Genomic DNA, 10,188 nt, shown 5'->3' with positions numbered 1-10,188 from the left:
GTTAAGTATAAGAGCAAATGACAAAAAGAGCATAACCCCATAATGAATCAGGCACTACCGTGTGACTCATCATGGATCGAACCATATCATGTAAGGTTCGATTTCTCCGTTCGGACACACCATTTAATTGAGGTGTTCCGGGTGGAGTTAAGCGTAGTACGATTCCACGATCTTTAAGGTGTTGATCAAACTCATTTGAAAGATATTCGCCACCCCGATCTGAACGGAGTGCTTTAACCTTTCTACCCAGTTGGTTCTGAACCCTGTTCTGGTATTCCTTGAATTTCTCAAAGGACTCACTTTTATGCTTCATTAAGTAGACATATCCGTATCTACTCAAATCGTCCGTGAAAGTGATAAAATATCTATAGCCATCTCTAGCGGTAATTGACATAGGACCACAAACATCAGTATGTATTAGTCCTAATAGGTCACTAGCGCGCATTCCAACACCTTTGAAGGAAATTCGAGTCATATTGCCAATGAGACATGATTCACACGTGCCATATGTAGAAAATTCGAATGCGGGAATAGTCCCATTATCGACGAGTTTCTTTACGCGTTTCTCATTTATGTGTCCCATTCGACAATGCCATAGATAGGTTTGATCTTTGTCACCAACCTTTAATTTCTTATTATTCATGTGTAATTCTTCCGTGGTTTGATCTAAGATGTAAATTCCATTCATGGAAACTGCTTTGCCATAAATCATTTCACAAAAAGAAAATACAGCTATTATCCTTTATTGAAAATGCAAAACCGTCTTTAGCAAGTACGGAAACTGAAATAATGTTCTTAGATAAACTGGGTACATAGTAACAGTTATAAAAATAACTCAAAACCACTAGAGATTTGGATTACGTATGTTCCCTTCGAGACTGCAGCAACTCGTGCTCCATTCCCGACTCGCAGGTCCACATCATCCTTTTCGAGAGGCATGATGTTCTTTAGGTCCTGCAAATAATTACACAGATGAGAACCACAACCAGTATCAAGTACCCAAGTTCCGAAACTTGCATGGTTTATCTCAATCATATGAATATAAGATGACATACCAACAGGAACGACGCGGCCTACTTTTATGTCCTCACGGTACACGGGACAGTTCCTCCTCCAATGTCCAGTCTTGTGACAATGGTGGCACTCAATGTCACCGCCCTTGCTCTTTGTCTTGCCCTGTGAGCCACTAGTCTCACCAGGCCCACTCTTACCGTTTCCTGGCTTCTTGAACTTTTGCTTACCTACAGCTAGGTCGCCATGAGCCTTACCCTTAACTTTACTTTTATTGGAAATCATGAGAACATCCTGCTTCATGCTCCCACTCAATTTCATATCCTTCTCGGTCTCTACAAGAAGGGAGTGTAGCTCATGAGGACTCTTTTTCAAGTCATTCATGTAGTAGTTCGCCCTGAAAAGGGCAAAACCATCATGAAGAGAATGAAACATTCGGTCAATGACAATGCTCTCACTGATTTTGCAATTAAGTGCCTCCAATTTCTCGACATTCTTAATCATGTTAAGAATGTGTGGGCTAACCGGTTGGCCCTTTTGGTGTTTCGCATCAAAGAAGCGACAGGTATGCTCATAAGTAACGATTCTCGGTGCCTTTGAGAATTCGTTAGTGAGCGTGGTGAAAATATTGTTTGCACCTTGGGCAATGAAGCGTCTCTGCAAATTGGTTTCCATTGCAAAGATGAGTACGTTCTTTATCGCACCCGCTTCCATAACGAAATCACTATAAGCGAGTGACTCGTTGACTCCTGCATTGGGGCCTGGGTTTACCGGTATTGGCTCAGTTAAATACCTGAGCTTACCGTCAGCAATGGCAGCATTCCATAGTGCTGCCTCCCAGTCTGCAAAGTTGGACCCGTCATTTTTCAGACGTGTGAACTGATTTATGTTGTCCATAAAAACTTTCAGCCAGGACGCGCGATCAAGTGTGGCACTTGGCATTGAGATTTCGTTATTTCCAGCCATTTGTTGTAACAGTAAAATTAACGTGTTCTACACTGCGAAAAGAAAATTGAATAATAAGCCTATGCATCGATTTGATTTTTAAGTCTAATGCAATCTTTGTTATAACGCGAAGACTCATGCATTTATACAATTGACCTTCCTCAAGAATTATATAAATGATCCCAAGACTCAATTTTTGTAAATTGATAAGCCCACCTCTTGGCTAATTCTACCTTTAGAATTCTTGGTCGATAAATTTCTGTAAATTCTATCTTTAGTCCATTATAATCACGAGAAACTCTTCGGATTATAATGTTGAGATAAACTAAGTCAACACAAACTACTTACCCAACGTAGAATGGGTCATATTATGCCTACCGACGAAGAAGGGATTCATAGTTGTTTGCCCTTATAAAGACTAATCTCAATTTCCGTTTTAGAGGAAGATCCCATCAACTTTATTTTAATTCATTTTAAGTGAACTAATATCTAGCATGCGTGAATGAATAAACTAAGGTGATGGCTTAATAAGTATGTGACATCTGTATGTCCATGAAAACTAACATACAATCTATATGAGTCAATTTTCATGCATTTTAGTAGTAGGTGGTTTGGTTTAGGCGGAATATGATGCATTAACTAGCATGTGAATGAAAAACAATAAGAATAGTAAAATGTAAAAACAATAATAGAGTCCTAGTGTGGCCTATCCTATCAAAATGAACATAAATACAAGTTTGGAATCCATCCTTGGACCCGAGAAGCTTGTCTTGATGTTCCATCTTGATCCATGTAGCGGGAGTGAGCTCCAACCTCCATCTTTAGTCTTCTTTGAAATTACAATAAATAAAATTACATAATAAACATATTTATTACATTCTAATTTCAAAAACCCAAAACTAAAGAAATAAAAAAAAAAGGAGATTCGAGATCTCATAATTACATAAAAATTATGTTTCCTTCATTACGAAAACATAATTTGACTAAGGCCACACTAAGTATTACAAATTACAACCGATTGCAAAAATACGTAAATTAAACCACTCAAACGATTCATTCAACTAAATAAAATGCATCAACTAAAAAAAATTAAACATGCAAGACATAATTCTTTAGTTATGTAGATTAATTTTATCCAAACCACCCATTTAAATTATCAAATTAAGTGACAATTCCTCAATTAATCACATTAATTTCAATCTTAATTCATATTAAACTTGTAATATGAATTTAATCCGTCAAAATTTTAAACTGCTTTACAATGATTAGGTATCCATGAATTATGAACCGCTTCACAATAATTAATTGGCCACAACAAACCCAAAAAAAAAAATTCTTTAAAATTTATCTCGGTAAAAACCGAAACAACCCAAAGAAAACTTTTCTCGATTTTACAGCTAAAACCGAAAAAATAAAACAAATTTTTTTTTAAATCATCCAAAGACGTGAACGATGAATAAACCAAAAAAATTTTTTTTTTTACTTTTCTCTCTTTGGATAGACAAAACAACAAAAACAGCCCGTTTTTATTTCTTTCTTCTTGCGGTTTTTTTGTAAAAACCATAACAAAACAAAAAAAAAAATTTTTATTCTGGCCACTGTGAACAGTAACCACGTGAACAGTAACAGGAAACAAAATTTTCTTTTCTCGGATGCTTTTCAAATCGGCATAAACAAAAACAACCGTAAAAAACTTTAATCGGTTTTTCAGGAGAAACCGAAAGGAAAAAACAGAATTTTTTTTTTTTAAAAAGTATTGTTCATCCGTGAACAGTAACGGAAACGGAAAAAAAAAATTCCACGGCTCAAAAAAAAATCCAGCCGATTACCTTTTTTTTTCGCAAACCCTAATTATTGTTTACAAACAATTTTATTAAAATCATCAAAATTAAAATTCGTAACCTGTCTCTGATACCACTTGTGGGATTTATCTGTATGCATCTCTTTAAATATAAGGACTATAACGAATTAATCATGATTAAAGCATGTCATAAAATAAATTGCATAAACAAAAAGGGTAAAGAGATGACGAAATAACCTTCGGTCCTAGCTAATTCGGCCTATGAACAATATCGCAATGATATTCTCCTATCAGTTGCACCCAAGATGCTCCGAGAAAAGCCCTTTGATTTTGCTAGAATCGATTCCTAAATTTTAAAGAAAAATTTTAGGTTATTTTTGTGTTTTTTTTCTGATGAGAGGAGGCAAGAAGCATTGAAAAATTAGGTTAGGATTATTAGGGTAGAACAATGAGCTCCCTCTTCCTCTTATTCTAACCGAAAAAGAGAATGAATGGGAGATATTTTTACCCTCCTAATTTTCGGCCCAATGCTAACCGAAATAAGAGAGATCCATTTCTCTTTTTTCGGTTTTTCCAAAAATGTATAAAATGTGTTAAATTGTCATCTAGTGAGGATCGAACCCATGACCTCTTGGTTTGAGTACCCTCACTATTACCACTATGACACATTCATCTTGTTGATATTAAATATAACCGATTACATTTAATTACGAATTAACAGATTAATTCGTCCAAGCTAACATTACATACATTTAATTAAATATAACTTATTATATTCAATTTACGAATTGACAGTTAATTCGTCTCAACTAATATTATTTAATCTTCATTAAATAATTGTCTCATCAACACATTGACTAAATGTTTAGTCATATAAGGCATCAACGTGATTATATTTCTATAACCACATCTCTCAAACACATCCTATAGGTGTGACCTTTAGGGACCAGTTGATCACCGGCATCTGTATGATAATAACGTCAAACTTTCTAGCAAGCCAACCATTATTAGGTAATCGTTAATCAACTGATTAAAATACGAAGTATACCCTTGTGAACCTTTAAGAGATTTATTAATGTTATCACACTAATTTGTGGAGGACACAAGCTCCAACACCTCCATCTATGTTTAGCCAGAAGAGCCTGATTTAGAATCGCAACCTTCCTTATCCCAAGTCCCCTAGCACTCTTTGGCTACTTTTCCGTTGATCTTATTCATCGTAACTCACCCCTCTCTCCATTCTACAATTCCTCTAGGACACCTCTTAGCTCACTCTCGCACCACCACCGCGTCAGTCTATCATCTACTTACTATGATAGTAAGGATGTTCAAACTGACATTATTATTCCCAATGGTGGGGATTATCTCAAGAAAATTGTTATAGGAACTCCTCTAGGGGAGTTCACGGCTGTTGCTGACACTGGTAGCGACCTTGTTTGGATCCAATGCGTGCCATGTCAGCGTTGCATAGACCAAAAATCCCCGCTCTTTGACCCAACTAAATCCTCAACTTATCATGCAATCCCATGCACCTCCCGCGCTTGTAACCAGCCGGGAATCAGTGCTTCTTGTGCACAAAATAATAATAATAATAATAATAATAATAATAATAATAATAATAATAATAATATCAACGACAACTCATGCACTTATACGACACAATATGGAGATGGAACGAAAAGCAAAGGTGTCCTTAACACGGAAACCATTAGCTTCCCCTCATCGGAACCCACACGATCAACTTTCCCCTCCTTCATCTTTGGGTGTGGGTATGACCAGGAAGGAGAGTTAGGCAGTGATGGGAATGGAATCGTCGGGTTGGGAGCCGGCCCATTGTCCTTAGTCTCACAACTTAGCCCAAAAATCAACTATAAATTCTCTTACTGTTTAACCCCTGAAGATTCAGGGGTTAACAACAAACTCAACTTTGGACGTGATATAACAAGTCCAGGAGTTGCATCAACTCCCTTCACTACGCAAGAGGCGGGCCCAACATTTTACTATCTTACCCTCGATGGTATAACCGTTGGGGATAGCCTTGTCCAAGTGGCTACAGATGTGATTATCGACTCTGATACCACTTTAACGTACCTACCATCCAGCGTATCTGACAACGTTAGGGCTGCCCTGAAGGATGCATTTCAGTCAGTTCAGTGGCTGACCCAGACCAGGTTTTCGATCCTTGTTATGAGACCGGATCATTAGGTGAAGGGTTTAGCCTACCTAAAGTGGTGAGTTTTTTTTCTAAAATAGGGTTTAACACTAAAGAAATTAACAAAATGGGTCTTTGTTGAAACTTATTACCCAAAATGGGTCCATGTCATACCCGAAGCTAGGCTCGTATTCAAGTCGCTTCCCCGCTAAGCGACTACATCCCGTGTGAATATAAATGTTGTGCTTACAAATTTCATCCTAAGTCACTCTGGGGGCCAGCGGCTTGAGGCCCAAGTCGCTCAGTGGGCCAGCGACTTGAGCCCAACTATAGTATTTTTATCAAAAAAAATAAAAAAATTTGAACCTTTGAGCATAATCGAACCCCAGACATCAAGACCTTGTCAGTACTCCTAACCACTATGCCAAGTGAAACACAATAATTAAATGAGGCGCTAAATTTTTATATTGAGAACTAGATTCTGAGCGCTGCTTTTCGTACTTCATATTCAACTTTTAACGCGCCAAATTATCAACCCATTACAACTGGTGTAGTGGATAGGAGGGGAAGTATGTTGTGCGGGTTATCAGGGTTCGAATCCTCCTAGCAGCATATGATTTTTTGATAATTTTTTTTGTTTTAGGCACCATTTTTGAAAAAAATTCTAAAGTGGTTGTACATTTAAGAGGAGCGGATGTGATGCTCAAGACGGACAGTGGATAGTTAGACTTGTTTGGCAATGGTTCCTACAGATGATGCACCCATATTTGGTAATATTGCTCAAGTTAACTTTGAAGTTGGGTATGATTTACATGCTAAGCAAGTCTCTTTTGCTACAGCAGACTGCACCAAGTATTAATGAAGTTATTATACTACGTATTCCATAGTAAATGTATGCTGATCCAACTTAAATAAGTCATGTAAAATACTACTCCGTACTGTATTTTGTAGCGTTTGAAATCAATTAAATCTATTATGTACTTCGTAGCAATGACGCGAAGGCCAATTTATGCAAGTCATAATTATTCGACCTTCGATCAAACATAGCGAGATAGTTCTCGAATAGACTTGTGTAAGTCATACTACAGAGAAACTTGACACACAAAAAGTCATCTTCAGCTCAGCAGTCGGCAAGGCAGATGACAGAAATTCGAACTTGATGTTATTAGATAACCATAATATTGGTAGAAAAACCTGTCCAAGAAACTATATTTTAGGTTCGTTGCATAGTATTAACACTGGTTTGTGATTTGACCTCGGAATCCATCATCACAGTATCATATCCGTCAGCTGTCTTAAAATCATACTCATATATGCAATGTGGGCAATACTACCGCAAGATGTTATCAGGATAACCTTCAAAATCATTATAACTCGGTTGCGATTAGGTATCTTGACCTAGAGATGATACCATGAATAGTTGTGAAAGGTTAGGTGAGACTAAAATAAAATCAAGATTGGTTTAGGGTAATCTTGTTTACTATTAAGCATGCAATGTGAATCATCCCTGATATACTCATCATCGGTTTAGATGAGCCAAGTGCAAATAATTCATCACCCATACTTTCAGACTTATATCTGGTAATCATTCTTCTCATCATGTGCTGTAAATATGATACATTACAGGGATTACTAGCTAATCTCCGCTAGGCACACTTGCCCTGATCACAAACCAACCACCAAAACATCATACACTACTATATATAAAATTAACGAGTTTTGGTCTGAAAAATTTCTTAAAATCGATCTCATATCGTAAGTCTTACAAAATTACACTCTGCAAGGCTCAAAATCATACTTCGCCTTTCAAAATGCTCACCCTGCTATTCTATTTGCTCATTTCATTGTCCAACAAACACTTACAAAGCTTAACACTAACACAACCTAAAACCCTAAGTCATGGCTTCAGTCTTGATCTTATCCACCGCTACTCTCTCAAATCTCCATTCTACAACTCTTCCATGACCCTCCGTGAACGCTACCATAGTTTGGCGCTCCACTCTTCATCAAGACACCAACATTTTAATTATCTCCAAGCTAAAGCTAGCAACTTCGTGACCAGTTTGATCCCGCAAAATGGGGATTACCTAATGAAAATTGCGGTAGGGGTGCCACCTGTTGATCTCTTTGTAATCTTAGACACTAGTAGTGACCTTATGTGGATCCAATGCAAACCTTGTGATCGTTGCAACAAGCAAAGCCGAGAGATGTTTGATCCAAACCAATCTTCCGCTTATGAAACAATCTCATGCGACTCGCCCTTCTGCCCCCACATTCCACAAATGCAATGTGATTCCTTCACAAATGAATGCCAATATTGGCATACTTATGGAAGTAGGTCAAGCTTAACCTCAGGGGTTATGGCAAGAGACCTTTTTACCCTTGGTACCATCAACTCCACATTCATTTTCGGATGTTCCCTTCAAGAAGATGAGGGTTTTAACCCCAATGCAGCCGGGTATATCGGCCTTAATGGTGCTCAATTCTCACTAATCTCTCAATTGGGAGTCTCTAATCAATTTTCCTACTGCTTAACTCCAACTAACTCAAATTTCACAAGCAAATTAAGATTAGGCAGCCATGTTATACCTAGATCACAAGGTGCTATTACAACTCCATTGTGGGCTCGGTACTTGCCTAGTTTCTATGTCATCACCTTAACAGGCGTAAGTATTGGTCATGCTACACTAAATACCGACAGGTCCATTTTTATCGACACGAGCTCTACATTCACCTATTTGGACCCAAGTATTTACTCGGGTATAGAGGATGCGGTTAGAGACGCGGTTGGAGTTGAGCCAATTGTTAGACCACCACAACCAGAGTTAAGCCTATGTTATGATAAGAAATCAGGAATTAATACAGGGCCTGCCAACATGGTGTTCCATTTTGAAGGGGGCGAAATCTCGTTAACATCGATAAATATGTTCATCGACTTGGGTGATGTCCTATGTTTAGCCATTGTTCCATCGGAGGAAGATGGTGACAGTATGATTTTAGGGAACGTGGCTCAAGTGAACTTTGAGGTTGAGTATGATCTTGACAGTAGAATGGTTACTTTTACTCCTACAAATTGTTATTATTAGAGAAAATATTGTTATAGAAGACAAATATTTATTTATATGTTACGATAATAATGTCTTCTGCTGATCATGTATTCTCTAATATATAGGGACTATATCTAATTAAGCCCTGAAGAGTAATATTAGTGATTTTTGTTTCCTGAAATGGCGTTTAAAATCAAACTAATTATGGAAATGGGGCTCCTTTCAAATTATTCACATGGAATGAGTTCACGCCATCACTTTTTTCCCCAGCTTCAGAGAGGACTAAGTACTTTTTTTTCTTTTCTTTTTGAGATTTCAACTATTTATTGTTGAATAGTTTGATTCAAAATTAGTTAAATGTATTATAATTATAATTATGTGGTTTGATAATTTTGTTAATGGGTCAAATAGAAGTTATGGGCTATGGGCTAATCTGTAACACCCCATTTATTTAGAAGGCTTTTAAGCGAGGCATTTTCAAGTAAAAGAAGTTGTTACCATCCCAGTCAAGTATAAAAGACAAAACAAGCCAAAAGGTACTTTGTATAAATCAAATCAATTGAATAAAAAGGTGATAAAGGCCTTATTACATTTTACCAACGGTTTAAAGAATAATAATAATACAAACTCGCAGCGGAATAAAAATTAAATCTAGTTTATAAAATAAAGAATGTCTGAATAACTAGGTGATCTAGACACAGTTGCAGTCATCGTTCCAATCCCATCCAGCATCCAGCACACCATATGAACTAACCTACTAGTCAGCTATTTCCATGAAGGAAATAGTAACATACAACAACAACAAACACATAAGTCAACCTAAATGAAAATATAATTAAATGGGAGTAGCATATGATAGACAATTCTAATACTTGCATAACTAACAAATAAAACAAACGAGAATGATAAAAAAGAAAGGGACACACGCCCCAAGGCTCTCGGCCAACACTGTCTCAATCTCAAATGAGAGTGGTCTGTTGCCAAGGCTCTCACAGCCAAGCTCAACCACACCACGTGGGCTTGCCACGCCAGGTCTAGGGCGAACTCCATACATTATGCCTTGCCTGTCCTATACGTCCAAGGTCCATGGCTCTTCCACATCCCCGTGTTTGGCCTATACAAATCACAACCAACTTGCAACCATGTTGCCGATACCAATATCATATGCCAATAGCATATAAACAATACCTTATGCCAACTCAGGAATAAACACAAAATAAATGCCAACGAAC

General features: G+C 37.4%; 1 protein-coding gene across 1 annotated transcript; it reads left to right on the top strand.

The window, feature by feature from the left end:
* The first annotated feature begins 7,635 nt into the window (after window positions 1-7,635).
* Window positions 7,636-9,137, top strand: LOC141631112 (aspartic proteinase CDR1-like). Its single transcript, XM_074443829.1, has one exon. It carries the CDS (start codon window positions 7,721-7,723, stop codon window positions 8,993-8,995), a length of 1,275 nt encoding a protein of 424 aa, XP_074299930.1. The 5' UTR covers window positions 7,636-7,720; the 3' UTR covers window positions 8,996-9,137.
* Window positions 9,138-10,188: the final 1,051 nt, after the last annotated feature.

This window comes from Silene latifolia, chromosome Y (assembly GCF_048544455.1).
Source record: "Silene latifolia isolate original U9 population chromosome Y, ASM4854445v1, whole genome shotgun sequence".
Classification (NCBI taxonomy): domain Eukaryota; kingdom Viridiplantae; phylum Streptophyta; class Magnoliopsida; order Caryophyllales; family Caryophyllaceae; genus Silene; species Silene latifolia.
This window is presented reverse-complemented; position numbering and strand designations above follow the sequence as displayed.

Excerpts from the sequence above, each read along its gene's own strand:
- LOC141631112 (XM_074443829.1), top strand. The coding sequence starts at position 7,721 with ATGCTCACCCTGCTATTCTATTTGCTCATTTCATTGTCCAACAAACAC.